This window comes from Lonchura striata, chromosome 17 (genome assembly GCF_050655825.1).
Source record: "Lonchura striata isolate lonStrDom1 chromosome 17, ASM5065582v1, whole genome shotgun sequence".
Lineage (NCBI taxonomy): Eukaryota > Metazoa > Chordata > Aves > Passeriformes > Estrildidae > Lonchura > Lonchura striata.
Window position 1 is genome coordinate 14,157,741 of NC_140719.1, and position 18,482 is coordinate 14,176,222.

General features: G+C 51.4%; 1 protein-coding gene across 8 annotated transcripts in view; it reads left to right on the plus strand.

Annotated features, from left to right (window-relative positions):
* MVB12B (multivesicular body subunit 12B) overlaps positions 1 to 13,628 on the plus strand; it is a 57,779-nt gene extending 44,151 nt beyond the window's left edge. For all 8 annotated transcript variants that reach the window (XM_021543739.3, XM_085556418.1, XM_085556419.1 and 5 more), the window contains 3 exons: positions 3,425 to 3,480; positions 4,796 to 4,855; positions 9,105 to 13,628. In XM_021543739.3, the coding sequence (XP_021399414.1) occupies positions 3,425 to 3,480; positions 4,796 to 4,855; positions 9,105 to 9,191 (203 nt within the window). In that variant the 3' untranslated portion in view covers positions 9,192 to 13,628. The remainder of the gene's footprint in view (positions 1 to 3,424; positions 3,481 to 4,795; positions 4,856 to 9,104) is intronic.
* Positions 13,629 to 18,482: the final 4,854 nt, after the last annotated feature.

The following is an 18,482-nucleotide window of genomic DNA, read 5'->3' on the forward strand; positions in this document are numbered from 1 at the left end:
TCACTGCAGTGTGCAAACGGAGCCTGCCAGGCTCTGAGGCAGCGATTCATCTGTACCCAGGAGTTAAATATGACAATGTTAGCATTTTTCATTTCCCTGACGTTACCATTAATAAAGCAATGATCCAAAAGAAGCTTTGCTGAGTCTGTTCTTTATGCTTCCATCACTCACAACTAGATAATTTCACACAGGATCGTTTTTAAATTAAATGACGATAAAAGCACTCTGCTGTCCTGTGCTCACTAGTTCATAGAAGTCTATCAAGTCATTAATGTGTCATGACAAACTGTGAGTTGGATACAGGAGTAATTAATTATTTGCATAAATAACAGGTTGAACTTGGTGCTTTCAGCCACAATGACACATGCGTCACATCGTGGGCATCCTGGGGCCTCTGGCAGAGGTCACGGGAGGGCGAAGGCTGAGCTGGCACACGGTGATCCCACTCTCACACGGACAGCAGCTTGGAAGCTTTTGTGTTTCCAAGTTCTTCACTGATGGTTGCTTCAAGAGAACATCTGATCTTTGGAGCATTAGTGAACAATTATACAGATTTTCATAATCACCATTAATCACCACATATTTTTCAAGATAATTACAGCAACTATTATTTAGATTTCTCTTTTATGTGCACATTGTAGAAAAGAACAAGTGCTTATTACGCTGGGTAGTGTAGAGAACTACCGTCTGAAGTTCTTTGTCATCCAGAAACTCATTATGTTAGCTGATGCTGCCTGTGAAAGTTCGTCAGCATGTTTAAATTAGGGTAGCATTGGCAGGTCTGATTATTTAAATCTGGTAGCTTGGCTAAAAATATAGTTATTCAAGAAAGATGAATTACTAATTTGACAACTGAGATTTAGTCGGAGTCTGCAGCACAGAAGGCAGCATCTCTCGAGTGCTCAGAGAAGGGTGACAATACTTGCACAGATTAAAGAGAGGATTTCTAAGCAAGCTAGCAAGTTGAATTATAGAGCATGCCTTGGTGTCCTCCCCACTAGAGCCTGAGAGCAAGTCTTGGTAAATTAGAGTGAAGAAGTAGCCACCAGGTGGAAGCCAGTGGTGAGTTCCAGTGGTCCTGCTCCGATGAAGGGGCATGTCCACTCACTGCAGCATCCATCCACTCCTGCTGCCAGGGATGCATGGCAACACTGTCCTGTTTTGGCTGCTGGCTCCTTTCAACTCTTAACTAATTGCAGTGCCTGAGTTAATTAGCTGTGACCCTCAGGAAGGAGCTGATCCTGGGAGACAGCAAACAGCCACTGCAAACAGTTTTCCTTCTGAAGCCCCATTTTATTTTGTTCCATTTTGAGGGAGAAGAGCACACCCTTGAAGTCCTTGTGAATGTGAAAAAGCCCATCTGGGGCAGCAGCAGTGGGTGTGTCATCCTGTGAGCAGGGGACCCACAGGTGAGGTGGGGGGCACAGAAGGGTCCTGCCCCCAGAGCATCTCTGTTGTTCAGGACGTTTGCTCAGCCAGGGAGGGACTCGAGGGAGCGCTGCTCCCCGTGCATCTTGTCTTGGGGGTCCCCACTGCCTGCCTGCAGCCCCTTGGGTGGCCAGAGGGCTCCTGGAACCCGACCCAGCCACGGGGCAAAGGGGTGAGGGCTGCTGCCTCTCCTGGTGCTGGGGCAGGCAGTGGCAGTGGCTGCCCAGGGCTTCGTTTCTGTGAAGTTTCCAGAATTGGTGGTATTTAAACCCCCGTGACACCGGTGCCTGGCTGAGAAAGGAGACGCTGAATGAGCACCTTGTTTTCTGCTTTCTGCCTTTAATGCATTTTAGCAGCAGGCTGGTGACGGGCCTGACACGGCAGCTCCACACATGCTCCCGCGCTTGGGGAGCGCAGCATTAATAACACACTTCCATGCATCGTGCCATTTTTAAGCATGATCGTTATGATAAAGGGCATATACTTAATTACAGGCCTGCTTAATTACAGCTCTGTGGAAGCTCGTTTGTTTAGGAGCGTGCTAATTGCGCTGCGGAGCCCTTGGCTCACCCTGTTTTTATCTGCTGCCGCGCTCTGGCTGCGGAGTGCCAGGAGGGCCGGGGCCGGGGCTGGGACGCTGCAGCCACAGCCCCGGAGCTCAGGCTTTAGATTACTTTACAAAAGCTGGCGTGTGGCTGATCAAAGGGGCTTTCTGTCCGATAACAAGTGCAGATGGTCTTTCAGGTTTAAAACTTCCTGGATTCGGTGATGCTGCTTTTCATCTGTTTCCTTTTGTTTTCCTTTGCTCTGTGGCTGCCACGCAGCACCTTTGATAACAAAATTACTCCCGTGGAGGGGGTTTTATATTGAAAATAGACAAAGCAAATGTAAAAGGCTGAGTATTCTTAAATGACCCTTGTTTAATCACTGACATGGTAACTCGGTGGTGCTGTAGAAGTTAGAAAAAGCAGACAGAAGAGCACCGGGTTTGTGCGCACAGATTGTTTCTGAAAGAAAACCCTATTTGAGGATCACTGGAGGGCCTATCAGGGCTTAAATTTGCTCTAATTTGAAGCTTTATTTCTTTCAGAGTTGAAATTTAAAGACTTCAGATGTTAAAGGTGTAAGTGCAATAAAGGGGGTGTATCTGGAGTGTGACCTGCCCTTTTCAGTCTTCTGTGCAAATGGCTGTTACGTGTTTTAAGTGTCTCCCTTGTACTACCACATCTTGTGGGAGGCTTCCTGTGACATGGTGATAGCAAGACACAAACACTGAACATCATTGCACTAGGACAAATATACAAGATGGTATAAAGGTAAACAGTGCTCTGAGTACCATTGAGGTTATGCTACAGAAAAAGCTGGGCCATGTGACATGAGGCGGTGTCATGTCCTCATATCTGTCTTCATATTCCACTGGTTTACATCCTCTAGATGTGGTTTGCAAGTGTTTGAGCCACTGTTCACTGTTGAGTTTACACTAGCAACAGCCAGGCCAGGGAGGGTGCTTGGCCCCAGGTATTTGTCATCATCCTACGGAGGTGGTGGCAGCTTACTGCCTGGTACACAGGTGGTGGTGTTGACTGCTTTGGGGGCTACAAGTCCCCTGAACCAGTTGTTCCTTATTCTCTTGCTCAAGTGCTGAACAGGTTTGGTGAGGAGGTGATAAATAGAAATGTGTCCTTCCAGTTTCAAATACTGTCCTGCTTTGCCAGGTGCACGAAATTGGAAAATGCAAAACTGAGGCCGTGAAATCCTATATGAATAGAGCAAGAAGAATTTGTTGAATTCCTGGCTTGGTAGGGATTGACCCAGCTATGTCTTACATGGAAAGAAACCACTGGCAGCTTAGAGGGAGAAAAAGGCTGGCAGTAATGTTTGGGAGCAATCAGTCATGTGTCAGTGCTGTGACTACTTGATCTGTCACTGGGAATGTGTGAAGTTGCATGTCAGAAGGCAGCTGGAAACGTCACTTGTGATGTCTTGTCCCTTTCAGCAATGGATGGAGTGCCTTTCATGATTTCGGAGAAGTTTGCCTGCGCTCCTGAAGGGGTGAGTTGCTTTTGTTGTTCCCCCAGTGTCTGAAATCCATCGTTTCATGGGGAGCAATCACAAAACATCAAGACAAATTACCTGCTTCTGGGGTAATTCATAGCCAGTGTGGGCCAAATACACACCCAGTGCTTGAGGTGGGCTGAGGTTGCATGTCACAATAGCTGCCTGTTAGATGGGAAAGGCTTTTGCCAGATTGCTGCTAAAACTGAATTGTCCTGAGATTTCAAGGTTTATTACCATCAAAAATAGGAATGGCAATGGGAGTTCCTGGTGCTGAAAGCATTTCTATTTTCTTAGCTTAGACTGTAAAGAAAGCTGCAGAGGTGGAGTTCTCCTGCATTTACCTGCTGTGAGGATGGCATAGTGCCAGCAGCTTTACTGCTTCCTGTTGTCACTCCAGAAGTTCAGGGCAGTGGTAGTGGCATGGTGCACTCCAGTGCCACCAGCTGCCACCAGGGTCCTGTTTGGCCGTGGGTGAGCTGGAGAGGGTGGTGCCTGCTCCACAGCAGGGCCACGCCAGCGGAGCGTGCACCAGCACGGGCAGGGCACGTCTGCTTCCCCAAGCAGAAACACTGCTGCTGCTTCACAATGACCTCTGGCTCTCACTGGACCAGTGCTTGTTAAGGTTGATGATCCGGAGCTGAAGGATTCAGCATCCCACTACTAGTTCCCGAATCCATCTGATCCTAAAGCAGCATCTTTTTAAAAATCAAGTTACAGGAAGCTGTTAAGGCAAACACTGGGCCATCAGCTGTGTCTGATTTTTCAGTAGTGCTCCAGCTTTTTGCTTTCTTCCTGCTGACAGCAGTTTTTCACATCCCTTGCTTTCTGAGAGGGTTGTTTATGGGCCATTATTCCCAGAAATCTGAAGTCCCTGCTGCGAGGACAAATGCAGAGAGATTAGGTCGTGCTAATCCTCCCCGCGGATCCTTTAGACACCATTGCCACCATATGGTCACTTTGGTCAGGGCTTCCTGCAGCTGGTGCTGCTCGCACCTCGTGCTGCAGCCACAGAGCCGCAGCCAGTGCTGGAGACCCGTCCTGCAGTGGGGCGGTGGCAGAGCAGCACGAGGTGAGTGTCAGCTGCCGTGCTGGGGGAGAGCAGTGTTGAAGCTGGTAGCCCCAGCCACCGTCTGCTGTTCCAGTCTCCTACTGGAATGAGGAACAGGACTGTGCCTGTGTTTACAGATGGTGCCTCTAAATCTCTAGTGGTGGAGTGTTTGCCAACTTGAAACAGAACAAAACAACAAACAAACAAACACACACCCCCTCCCTGACCCTGAACTTGATATTTTTGTTTCTTTCTTGCCAGATGCAGCCGGTTGATCTCTTGGGTATCACAATCAAAACCCTTGCAGAAATCGAAAAGGAGGTAAGTAGCCTGCCAGGCACTTAAAAGCAAATCACAAGGGCTGTGTTCACTTCTCTTTAAGAACCCTTCCCTTATGGAAAATACTTTTCTTGTCTCTCCCAAGTCACAGAGGATGGATAAAGTCAAGCAGTAAGCCCAGAGTCAGGGATGCCTTCTATGATCTGTGATGAGTGAAGACACTTCAGGTGGTGAATTTAATGGCAAAGTGTGGGGCCTTCTGTTTATTTCCAGATGTCTGTCTTGGTTAGCCTCTCTTTCTCAGGTATTACCAATACATGGTAGTGGCAGAACACTCTTAGGTGCCTCTTGCATGTCAGGGAGGCAGATGGACCTGACTCAGCAACGTCAGGTAAACATCTTCATGAGCTTTTAGTTTGCTGATGCTGGGAAGTTGTTGCTGGGAGAGCTGGGCTGCACTTGAGTGGGAGTGAATGTTTGAGGAGCGCAGGGAGGAGGCCACCACCAAACCAGGGGTGGTTCTGAGGGAGCGTTCTGGCACACACACGTGTGGCACAGTGCCTAGGAGCTGTCTGCTCTGCAAAGGGTGCTTCACATCTGAACTCTCAGGGTAGGAAAAACTTGTCTCAGCAGCACATGCTTCTTCAGGCACCATTGGTCACAAAGGCCTCCTCCTATGCCATCTAGCTGGGTTCAAGGGAGAGAGTGAGAAGATGACATTGCAAAGCTGCCACATTCCTCAAGAGTTTCTCCACTTCTTCATTCCAGTTGAGTCCAGTTGCCCAGATCCACCCTCTTCTGCCTGAAAGTTTTGTCCGAGTGCTAGAAGATGATCAGGCCCAGTTGCCAGGGCTTTTGCAGGTGCCCTGTGGGACTGCAGTGGCTGCAGCTGTGGATCTGAAGGTGCTGCCTGCATGGGCGCTGGCTGACAGATGCACCCACGGCCTCAGGCACTGCAGTCTGCCACGTGGCACACGTGCCACCTCTCTGCTTGGGACTGCCTGTGTCTGTCAGGAGGGACCCTGGCAGCAGGGGATGCTCAGGGCTGGCAGCCCTTCCACGTGCTCTTGCCCTAAGCTGGCCAGGGAGCAGATGGTCCCTTTGGCCAAAGGGGAATCCGTGTGGTGCTGAATTCGCTTCTGCATCGTCTCTGTGTGCTGCCTGGTGTGGGAGAGGTCTGGCAGCTTGGGGGCTGCCTGGAGGGGCTGGGCTGCACAGCCCAGCAGTGCCCTTGCAGGCCTGTGGGGTGGGGGGACACCAGCACTGGTGGGCCAGGGAGGAGAGGCCAAGACCTGCCTGCTCTCCCACAGCTCCTGCTCTGTAGCAGGCTGGTGCGTTCCAGCATAATGAAAAGTATGATTATGCAGCCCATATTCCTTGATGAAGCATCTTGTCTGCACATAGAGAGCTACACATATAAATATTGTGAATTTCGGCATGGCTTTATTTCCCTTGCAAGCAATAGCACCATTACAGCAAATCTTCTGGATATCCAAAGCAGCCAGAACATTCTCCCTGGAGCAAGATGCCTTGCAAAAAATATTCCCAGAGAATTCCAAGAATTACTGTTCTCTGTCACCACATTTGCAGATGTATGCACCCATCCTCCAAGCTGCAGGCAGCTGAATTTCAGGACTCTACCCTGTCAGGAAAATGATGGAAATACATGCAAATCCTGGTCTGCACCTGAACTGCTCTCGTTGCCCCAGGATGGCACAGCTGTGCCCGAGGCTAGAGTGCACAGAGAGCTGGGCTATGAAGAGGTGGTGAAGTGCAGGTGTAAGCAGTGCTGTCACTTCAGGGCTAATTTGGTGGATGTAGGACGGCCAGTGCTGCTGCCAGGTCTCCCAGCAGGGCTCTGGGGATTTGTCCTTCTACCCCTGTCTGTCCTGGGTAGGGTAGAGTCATTGGGCAGGCACCTGGGCAGGTGCAGGTGATAGCAAAGGTGGTGGCACTGTCACTGTTCACAGCTCTGGCAGATGCTGTGGCAGCGAGGGCAGCGGTCTGGCCGCTGGCAGGGTGCACCCTGTCTTCATTTGCACTTGGCGTGGTGTAAAAAGTCTAGAGAGAGTCTAATTAGTAAAAGGAGCATCCAATATTCATCATTCCTTTTAAACTGATAAGGAAGGCAGTTCATTTAACCACTGAATTGCTACAAGTTTTCATGGGCTGCTTTTTGCAAATATATTTAATGAAGAAGTTGTAAATCTAGAAGGGCTTAAAATTTTAATTTTACACAGAAATATTTTTCCTTGTTTGCATGTTTGTAGTCAATTCTCCTGAGTGCAGTCACATGAAATGTTCTTTAAATGAACATATTTGCTAACTGGCATGATTTCAGATTTTAAAACATTGGTTCCAGCAATTAGGAGTTTCCTCAGTTCCCCAATGACTGGAGAGATTCGTCTTGATTATAATTGCTCTTAGCCACGCATATCTAATTTGTGTCTTTTTAAGTGTTAATTAGTAAACAGTTTGAGCTGACATCTTTATGCGTTTGGGTGTTGAAAAATGAGGCCTATTGCGTGCCAGCGGCTGCAGCATCGCGACAGGGAGGTGCAGCCCCGGGGAGTAAAGGCTGGTACAGCCTGGGTACAGCCCTTGGTACTGCCCAGGTACAGCCCAGGCACACCCCCAGTAGAGGCTCTGGTACAGCCTGGGTACAGCTCCAGTACAGGCTCTGGTACAGCCCCCGGCACATCCCCGGCACATCCCCGGTACATTCCCGGTACATCCCCGGCACATCCCCGGCCCGGCCCCGGTACATCCCCGGCACATCCCCGGCCCGGCCCCGGTACGTTCCCGGTACATCCCCGGTACATTCCCGGTAGATCCCCGGTACATCCCCGGCCCGGCCCCGGTACATCCCCGGCCCGGCCCCGGTACGTTCCCGGTACATCCCCGGTACATTCCCGGTACATCCCCGGTACATCCCCGTCCCGGCCCCGGTACGTTCCCGGTACATCCCCGGCCCGGCCCCGGTACGTTCCCGGTACATCCCCGGTACATTCCCGGTACATCCCCGGTACATCCCCGGTACATCCCCGGTACATCCCCGGCCCGGCCCCGGTACGTTCCCGGTACATCCCCGGTACATTCCCGGTACATCCCCGGTACATCCCCGGCCCGGCCCCGGTACGTTCCCGGTACATCCCCGGTACATCCCCGGTACATCCCCGGCCCGGCCCCGGTACGTTCCCGGTACATCCCCGGTACATTCCCGGTACATCCCCGGTACATCCCCGGTACATCCCCGGCCCGGCCCCGGTACGTTCCCGGTACATCCCGGGCTGCCCCATCCCCGCCCGGCCCGGCCCGCCGCGAAGCCGCGGCGCCCCCTGCCGGCCGCTCTCGCGCTCGCCGGGGATCGCTCGCCGGGGCCGGCCCTGTGTACTCGGCAGGAGCGGGATTCCCGTGGCTCAGCATCGCCCCGGTGTCCTCCCGAGCCGGCACCAAAAGGTGGAATTGGCACAGCCCTGGTACAGCTGGCACGGCCCCCGCACAGCGGGCACGGCCCTGGGCCAGGTACCGGCATGGTTGATGGTTGCCCCACCTCGCTGGCAGCACATCCTGTGTCCCGGTCCGGCTGTGAGGAGCGCACAGGGGGACGCGTTTGTGACATTCCGAGAGCCACAGATGTGACACTGGAGATGCGCGGGAGGAGAGTCCGTGTAGGGGGCCGTGGCAGTGGGTGTGCCAGGGTTGTGGGCTGCCCCGCGGCAGCCCCAGCACGGTGCTGCTCTCGCCACCCGCCTGCCAGGGGAAAGCCGCCGCTCCCGCGGCCTCTCCGGGGTGCCCTGGCGGCGGCCAGGTGGCCGCGGGCCGGCGGGCGCGGCTCGCAGCGTGCCACGAGATGGCACTGCTAGAGTGCACTGCGGGCTGCGAGGGATGGCCTCGGCTCGGGCTGTCCCCTGCCTGCAGTGACATCGTGCACGGGGATCTGTGTATAGGGATTTTCACCCTCTCGCCAACTAAAAATGTTAATTCTGGTAGCGGCTTGTGTAAACTTGCCAGGGGGAACGTTTCTGACTAGCTGATTTATGGGCAGGATGAGTGTGGTCACGTTTGTGTCAATGCGGGGTTTCGGGGCAGGGGGTGAGCCCTACCTGGGGAGGTCACTGATGTGGGGTCAGGTGGTGCCAGCAGTTCACCTGGCACGGCTCTGCCTGGCCCGGCAGTTGTCAGGCCCGGTTTTTCTCTCATTCTGCTTCTGACGCTGTCCCGGCGCAGGACGGGCGGTGCCGTGTGGGGGTCAGCGCTCCAGGTCCCCTCTCTCTGCTTTGCCCCACAGTACGACTACAGCTTCCGGACGGAGCAGAGCGCGGCCGCCCGCCTGCCGCCCAGCCCCACCCGCTGCCCGCCGGTCCCGCCGTCCTGAGGGCCCGGCCGGAGCGGCTGTGCGTGCGTACTACTGAGCGGGACACGGACACGGCGATGGAACCACCCGGCGGGCTCCGTGTCCGGCCTCCGCCACCACCCTGCGCTGCGCCGCCCCTGCACACGCCGCTCCGCCCGGGCACCGCGGCCCTGCCCTCGGCAGCTGCCCCCCGCCCCGCTGCAGACCCCTCTCCACGTGAGTACGGACTGAGCACTGGGAGCCTGAGGCAGCCCCTCGCTCATCCCCACTTGGTAGCCCTGCTGCAGGACAGTCACAGAATCCAGAGCTGTAGCAAACCCCTGCAAACATGGCCAGGAGCTTGCGGAGCATCGAGAAATCCCTGAAAGGAACAATGAAAGGCACGGCTGGGTACTGCCACACGAGCAGCTGTGGAGCTGCTGGGCTCTCCACCCCTTGCAGCAGGAGGCTCCTGCGCCACTCGGTCCAGTGCAGAACTCAGCTGCAGTGAATGCCAAGCCCTCTGCCAAGGTCTGGGCACAGAAGTTCCGCTGTGGCTGGATCAGTCTCAGATCAACTGTGGTCACAGGATTTGCTGTAGGCTGCAGGAGCCACGGCCCCTGGCTCTCCCTGGGCACTGGCAGGGCAGGCAGGGTGCCCAAGGTGCACGCAGGTCCTGACATGAAGCACCTTCGCTTTGCACAGTGTCCATCTGTCCATACGGATCTAGGGCAGCAAGCATCCCGTGTTTCTTCTGGATGGATGCTGGCAGCGACACCCTGGCAGACCCTGTCTGTGGCCCACTGACCCTGGCCAAGCTGCCTGTGGACCTGCTGACAACTGGGATGCCATCACCTGCCTTTCATTGAGACAGCTCTCTAACTGTTCCCATCTAGCTGCTAAAACAAAAGAGATGTGCCTGTTTCCTGGGCATTCATGGGGAAGCACTGAACACTGACGTGGCACAGGATGAGAGTGGGATGCATTAAACCCTGACCTCTGCCTCCCTGTGATCGCTGACCAGGCTTGCTCCCAAGCCAAATGCATGTCTTGGAAAAGTCCATTGCTGTAATAAGTTATTTACAAGTGCCCATCTGACTCTGTGCTGCTCTTTCAAGTCTCTGCTGTAGAACAAAGATACATCATGGCAGCACAATGGCAATTTTGGAGTAAGAGTTAAAATGTACAACTTTTTGTATTGTAAAATACTGATTCCCTGACCCCACTGAAATGCAATTGCCATGGTAACAGTGCTGTTGCTCTCAGCCTGGGTCATACTTGTGCCCTGACCGACTTTGCACTCCCTTGGATTGATCTGGCGTTTGCTAGTTGCACAGAGCAGTAACTAACAGCAGTTTTTGTACTGTCGGCTAATATTTTTTATTTGCGCGTAAGTAAAATAATTCTTGTCCAAAGATTCATTGGTTTTAAGGCACCACACTGTATTGCTGGGATAAAGAGCACAAAATACATTTGGGACAGACTTGAGTCCAGATCTTTGCTTCAGCTTCTTCCAATCAGGTAAATAATTTTCTGGAGCTGCGTCTGCAGAGCGGCCATGTGGTTGGAGAGAGAGGCCAGTTTGGTAGCATGTACATTGTTTTTGGGCAAAAGAGTTAAAGCTGTGCACCAGCTCTGGAGCCCTTGGGTGACCCCCTGGAAATGCTCGTTTACTTGGAGCTCACACCACCATTTTTAGTTGTTATTTATCCTGCAGTAAAGAAAAGCCAGACCTCACTGCCAGGCTTCACAAAGGCCAGATTGATGATGCCGACATCGACAAATGAACATACCATGGCAGCTTGGTCATTCGGCTCAGGTTCACTTCAAGTTCAAATCCACTCTATGCCGTAGTGCTGTGCCCATCTCATCCATCTTTTGTCTTTCTATTTTTCTGCTTGTAATTTGTTCTGTAGTTTTCTGTGACATCCGTTTATAGCTTCTCCTGTGGCTCAGTGGTCACAGCAGGTAGGCAGGAGCTATCTGCAGCAGTGCGTTCCTCATAGCTTTGGGATGAGAGCTGACCTGGCTGTTCATGGTGGAGGAATGGGGGCTGCGGACTAGCACAGGGTACAGCACGGTCTGCAGAGCTGCAGGGCAGTGCCTGCCACTGGGAGATTGAGACAGCTGCCAGGAGTCCCTCCTGGACCCTCCTCTTCCCATGAGGGCAGCGGGGGCTCAGCAAGGAGCAGGTTCTGAGAGCCACCGAGCCCCACAGTCTGTGCCACACTCCCTGGGTATGTCTGGGAAAGTGGGTGCAGAGCTTCAAGCCCATTATGTAAGAGAGAATCAGTGCTTTAGTATTTGTACCAACTGCTGGGTTTGCTCAGCCTTCTTGGAGAAAACAAGCTCAGCTTACTCTGCAGTGACCTACAGGAAACACTGGATACTTAAAACACTGGCAGGATACGTGGCTGGGACAGGCATCTACATCTTCAGGATATATTTGTATACTTACTTCTCCCTCTCTAACACTGGGCCAGCAAAGCTGCTTCAGGACTCGCCTGCCAAGAACCTTGAGAGATGAGTTTGCTCTCCATGGTGTGGTCCTGCACCACGGCGCTGCAGAGAGAGCCTGTTTGAAATGCAGAGACAGGACAGATGCAGTTCCTGTGGGGCAAACATAGTGAAGGTGTTCTGAAAAAAGAGCTGCACCTGCTGAGAGCCAGCTGAGCTCTCAGCCCTGCTAGCCACAGGCTGGAAAACTGGGTGATTCCAAAAGGGAGAGGGCTCAGAGCCAGTGCTTGAAGGCACAGTGAGACACTGTGCAGGGTGGTTGACTGTGTCAACTTCTCAGCCCACTGATCAGAGGAAGCTTTTTTTATTGCACTGCTCATTTCCTGAGACCAGGGGTGTCAGGTCAGCATTTCCACTGCAAGGTTTTACTGGCTGCTCCGTAACTTTTGTACTCATGGCAGCAAGGCTGGTCCTTGCATCCTTACAGTGAGTCCTCCATGCTGGCACATGCCATGGCCAGAACCAGCATCTCTGCATCTCCTTCCCTGTCCAAGAGGTGACTGTGGAAGAATTGGCCCAGGCAGGAAATGTTCAGGGAGTCTGATGTGGATGTTGTCTGGCTGTGGAGAAGCCTTCTGGAGCATAAGGGGAGGGGAGGAGTTAGTGAAAAGCAACAGAAGTGAATTTGCAGAGCTTTACCAGATGTTCTTGGCTACCTTGCCTGAATTTGTAGAACAAAACTGGTCTCTAGGTAGTTTAAGCTTGTGGCTGATGGAGAATTTAGTTTGCCAAATTATTACACATCTGCAACAGAGACAGAAAAGCAGCAGTGAGGGGTTTGCTTACTGTAAAATACGCCTTCTGATGTGAATTCCTAGTGACACGCTGCCTCCTGGATTCCTCACGGCAAGAAGCCACTTGTGCCGGGGTGACTCGTGGCCATCCAGGCCAGGCTGTGCTGTCTGCTGTGTTGATCATGGAAAGGCAAGAAGTTAGTCCAGAAAGTGATGTAAAGTGTGAACTTCGTGATAAAATTAAAGTGTGAATAGTTGTAGCAGGTGTCTTCCCTTATGGGAGCACCTCATATCTGTAGTTCCATAGGAGTAAACAGTGTCAGACTTTTCCTGTGACTGTCATTGCGTGTCCCCACGGTGTTTGCTGAGGTTTCCTGGGAGCCTTCTGTGCAGTGGGAGGTTGTTGGTAGTCTGTAGCATTGGGCTTGTTTGGTTCCCACCCACCACTGCTCCCTTAGTGTCCTGAGCTCTCCAGACTGAACCCCATGCTGCCGAGCCTGGAGAACTCCTGTCCTGGGCACTGCACATGCCAGGTAGGTGCTAGTGGCAAGGGCATGCCTTGGCACCTCTTCTGTGGGGCCCTGGAACCTCCTGGCAGGAGGGAGAGTGGGACAGAGCCGGCCGGTGCTGTGCTGGCCCTCACCTCCCCAGGTGACTCTGGGTCTGTCTCCCCAGGTGTGCCCCTGGAGCCCCAGGAGCCTGGAGAGCTGCTCCTGCTGCTCCCAAAGGGCAGGCACACCTTGCACACCCACAAGATTACCTCAGCCTTGGAGCCTTGGCGAGAGCAGGAGCCCCTGGCAGCAGCGGGGCAGCCGGGGGCTCGGGCAGCCCAGCCTCAGCACCCGGGCTGAGCTGCAGGCGGGAGAGGCTGCTCCTCTGCTCACGAACCAGCTCTGTGAGGTGCTGCTCGGTTCATCCACCACAGGGAAACCAAACACTTGGGGTATTCTGGTCATTTGTTGTGAAATTGTTTCCTAACAGCAACAGGTTTAAATGTCATCGTACAAATGGCAGAGTGAAACCTTTTATGCAGTTGCAAAGTGGTTTTCTAAAATGGTTGGGTTACTGAAAGTGATTTTACTGTGCATTAATCTTATGAATGTTACTATGTTTTATATTTATTTTAGATGACCCTCCTGTATTTTACAAAGGGAAATTTCATTGTGTGATAACTCTGTCTGTATTCTTAATATAATTTGTTAAATGAAACTTGTTTTAATCAGATAAATCTGTGTGCTTTTGTGTTTTAATTTTCTGACTGAAACAACTACCTGGATTGGAAGAGTGAAATACAAATGTGGCAACACGATCTCCCATAGGGAACTTGCTCTTGTTTGTGGGCTTTTTTCATTGGAAATTGGATCTAAAAAGCCTCGGAACATGTGTCCAAAATGTCTTGCTCTACAGGTATGCTGCACAGTGAAAACAGTCGTGTTTCCTGGGGCAGGACTGGGTGAAGCCTGGCAGGAGCAGTCCTCAGCAGAGCAGTGGTGCTGGCAGTGCTGGGGGCAGCTCAGCCCGTGGCCACCCTGGGCTGGCACCTCGTGGCTGGGGCAGCAGCCCTGCGGGAAACGGGCTGCTCAGCCAGGGGGAGGCTAGCACTGCACTACACTGAAAATTGTTTTTCTTTGGGCTAAATTATTATTCTTCTGAACTTGACCCAAGCTAGCGGTGCACAATCTGACCTCTGGCATCTTCTCACCCCAGACAGTATTTCTGTCTCGCTTATTTTGAGTGCTCTTTGAATTAAGGGAGATTAATACCCAAGTTCCCGACATTCTCTTCAGGCATATGTTTTTATAACCTTTTGAAAGCAGTACCACTTGTTCCACAAAAAACTCAGAAGCAGCATCTTGTGGCTGCCGTGGGAGCTGTCACCGGCACCTGATTGAATGTCCTGCCTGGGGAGGAGGTGCCGTGGGGAAACATAAACCAGAGTGGGCCCAGCCCGTGCCAGCCTGGGGCAGCAGGCAGGCGTGGAGCCCACAGAGCCGGGGCTGTGCTGCTCCAGCATCTCTTCAGCTGCTGCCACGGGCGCTGGGCTCAGTCCTGTGGCACAGCACACCCTGGCAGTGCTGCCAGGCCTGGCCAGGAGAGCCCTCATCCCCCAGCACTGGGGCTGGAGCCGGCTTGCATCCATCATTCACAGAATTTGGTTTCTAAGGAAAATTTTTAATTTCTTTTGCTCCGTTTAAAGCAAAAACTCTCAAAAGCTCTCAAAGCTCTCCCACTTTGAGACGTGGGAGCAGTGGTTTCTCTCTGGAGAGGTGACTTGTGGCCCTTCCTGCTCCAAGGAAATCCTCCCAGTGCCTGAGGGGAGCAGCAGGCGCTGGGGCTGGGGGCGGCTGGCGCAGTCCCTGTGTCACCAGAGGGTTCTTTAGGGCTTTGTGAGCTGGTGGCTTTGGTGGTGTTTTGTTTTCTTTTCTCCTCTCCCTCCTACAGCTTTAAAAATTAACTTGCCTGGGGAGTTTCTCAAAATCCTTTCCTTTCTCTGGAATGATGGATAAGCCATGTAACTGATTGTCATGGCCCTAGGGAGGATAAACATCTTCTGCAGTTTAAAATAAAACCTCCTCGCTCCCTGGTTAATAAGTGTTGAAAGAAGCACAAACAGAGCTAACACAGGATTTCCATGACTAACAAGATGACCACATCAGTGGATGTTGTTTGGGGTTAAAAATGACTCAGCTTTTGCTTCCCCTGGGTAAGAAGTTTTATCCCAGTGCAGGAAAAGCTGCCAACAGCACTTTGAAGCTCAGGCAAACATGATGGAGCCAGAATTGTGAACTGGGAAGTGTTTGAATGCCGGGTTAAAAAAACCCTCATAAACTCTGCTCCATGTGTGTGGATTTCTGGAAGATAAAGGAGCCCACAGCTTCATCCAGCTTGTGCTGACTCTTTTCTTTTCAAAAGCCTTTTCAGATGTTTTCACTTTTCTGCTTGCTTTGTTGAAAGATGTAAAAATTTAAGACAACCACAAAGTAAACATTTCAAAACTTTCTAGTCTGAAAATTAGTGACATTTTCAAAATCCCTCAAATTCCATTTCAGCACTATCAGAAATGAAGATGTTTGGGTTTTTTTTGATTGGCAAATTTTCCAGGCAGGTCTTTGTTTATTGATAACTTTTTATTTTTCAAAGAAAATAGATTTACTATTCAGTAGAAACACTAGATAAGTAGATGTCTTGTCAAAATCAAGCAGGTTTTCTTTATTAGAGTGAAATAGTAATGAACTCATCTGCTTCCAATATTTATAAAGAGTAGGGAAGGCCATTAATTCTGCTGCTTGTGAATAAAACCATCTGTGATTTCTTTCCATTTGATGTGTTTTGGTTTTAATATACATTTTTCACAAATAAGTGTAGGGATTTTTTGTGAAAATGTCACATTCAGAATCTCATAAAGAAGGAACGCAAGGAGGGGGAAACGAAATGTTTTGTTAGCTCAGTAATTTCTCACCTTGCACAGAGAGTAAAATTCCTGCCAACTTTAACACATTAGGCGACAGAATTACATGTTCAGCTCTAATGCAATCCATGACAAGGAACAAGGCAAACAGAGGATGTTTGGAAGTTTGTTTTCCTTTGGGAATCACACAGCACATTTAACTTAATCTGTCCTGACACTTGAATTATAACATGAGCTTCTTTAGGGAAGCAGAATGGTAGATGCCTCTTTTTAAAGCAAAGCAGAAGTTAATAAAATGGGCAACATGTCGAGGAGAAAAAGCCCAAATGAACCATCATGCGATTCTCAGAGCAAATGGGCTCTGCTCTGGGGTTTTTCCACTAGAAATGCTGGAAATCTTGAGGCATCCTTCTGCTGAGGGTGAAATTTGACCTCTAGAATTTTACTGGATTAAAGCAAAAGCTACAAGAATGCCCCAAGTGAGACCACTTTGTAGTTGGACTTGTGAGTGTTCAATCTTAAATTAAACTGAGTATCCCTGCAGCTGCTCTGCCAGGATTTATTTCCCAATCTCCCCAGCAGCTCGTGCGTTGGAGACTGTGCTGTGCTGCAGCTGTACCTGTGTACCTGAGCTGTACCTGAGCTGTACCTGTGGGGGAAGGAGCTCCTCTGCTCCCAGCCACACAGCCCAAGCACCCCGGCCATTCTCTGGGGGCCTGCAATGGGAATGGGGCTGTCAGTGCCATCTGCTCCACTGCATGTTGCTTGGAAAGGTTGTCTCCAGTTACGGATTTTGAGGCCCAAATTTAATGTCCATGTCCAATAGGATCAAAGCAGATCCTTGGAGGTTCCTCTGAGTGAAGAAACCTGAAATCAGGTAGCAGATGTCCTCACCTGAAGCCCAGAACTCCAGGTGCTGCAGAGCAGGGCAGGTACTCTCCTGAGGAGGGAAAGGCAATGCCAGTTTTATCACAGAAAACATTTTTAAGCTGGTTGTTTCTCTACTACCTGTTGGCAGAGTTAGGAGAAGGCTGTGCTCTTCTCCTGGGGGAGTTTTCACACCTATGCCAGGCAAGTAAGTCTGCTCACTGGTTTACTTGTATTTTATAGTATTTGTCATTTGTAATTTATCATTTAATCTGCTGTTGAACAACAAAGATACTGATCTGTCCCAAACTTTTTTTTTTTCACCAAATTGAACAACACTGTCAGCTGAACAAAAAACAAAATCTGATTTTCATTCTTTAAAAAGCTCAACCAAGTGGTTTTCAAGCAGAGGGCTTGGGCCAGGTTTGGGTGGGTTTGCACAGGTTCCACACTGCTGGTCTGGGCTCAGCCCCACAGTGGGTGCTGGGGAGGGATGCTCTGCCCCAGCCATGGACCCTCTGTGGGTCCCCGCTGAGACAGAAGCATCTAAATGGGGCTTCAAATGGTAACAAGGAAAACCCACACTGCATATCAAGAAAACTTCCTGAAAGGGAAGCAGGTGAGGCCTGGGAGGTTGGAGAGTCTCCATCAGTCTTTGCCAAATCCACGCTGGGAGGGGGAGTGAGGCTGGAGCTCCGCAGTGTCCGTGAGTGGATCCTCCTTCCCCTGGCTCTGCCCTTCCTCAGGGAGCGCCCGTGACTGTTCCCACGGTCATGGCACAGGGCTGGGCTTTGGGTTGTTCGGGTTTGCTGGGGGAGGGGGGCTCCAAGGCTACTGAAGTGTCAAGAAACGGAGCCCAGGAAGCCGTAATGCTGTGAGGTCATTTCAGCTGAATCCCCGGCAGGGAAGTGCTCCCGCCAGGAGTGTTTGACCACGGTCCTTATTCAAACACAAGGCAAGAAGCCCATGGGGTTATTTCCTGTTGCGTGTCTCAGGAGCATGACAGGAGTTGATTTGGGATGCATCAGGCAAAAAGCAGAGGCAAGGGTTGAGCAGAGTGGGGAGGGAGAGCAGGGGTGACCAGGACAGCCCTGTGCCAGAGATGTGGTGGTGACTATTCTGTAGTGACAAATGAGTTCCCCCTGCTCAGGGCAAAGCTGTCGTGTCCATGGGCTGGGCCAAGGGCTGGCAAAACCCTGGAGTACCAACTTGGGCATAAATGAGGAACAGTTTCATGAGCTCTGGAGGCCACAGGGGCGGCTTCCTGTGACTGACTTCTCTGGATTACACAAAATTTCCTGCTTTTCCCACCGGCACATAACCCTGTTCCCACAGTCCCCAGCAAGGACCTGTCATGGGTGGCAGAAGCCAGTCAATGGACTCAAAAGCCCTTAATGCAAGCATTTTCCCTGTTCTAACTCTAAATTCCTTTTTCTGTCCAAATTCCTACTCATATGAACCTTTTAGGAACTTAATTATCCTTGAGACTTCTACCTCTTTGTGAAATCTGGTTTAAATCAGTAAAGAAAAGAGTTCAAAGTTATTGGGCAGGACAGGCAGACAGACAAGCACACAGGGATCACAGGAACCTTGTTTTCATAGGAAACTAGATTAAAAAAATCCCACAACAGTTACCAGCCCCTTTGGTGGCACGCCTGCCTCGGGCCTGCTCAGGGCGATGGTCGGGGCTGCTGGGGCACAGGCAGCTGGGATTGTGCTCCTTTTGGGGTGCTGGGGCACAGGCAGCTGGGATTGTGCTCCTTTTGGGGTGCTGGGGCACAGGCAGCTGGGATTGTGCTCTTTGGG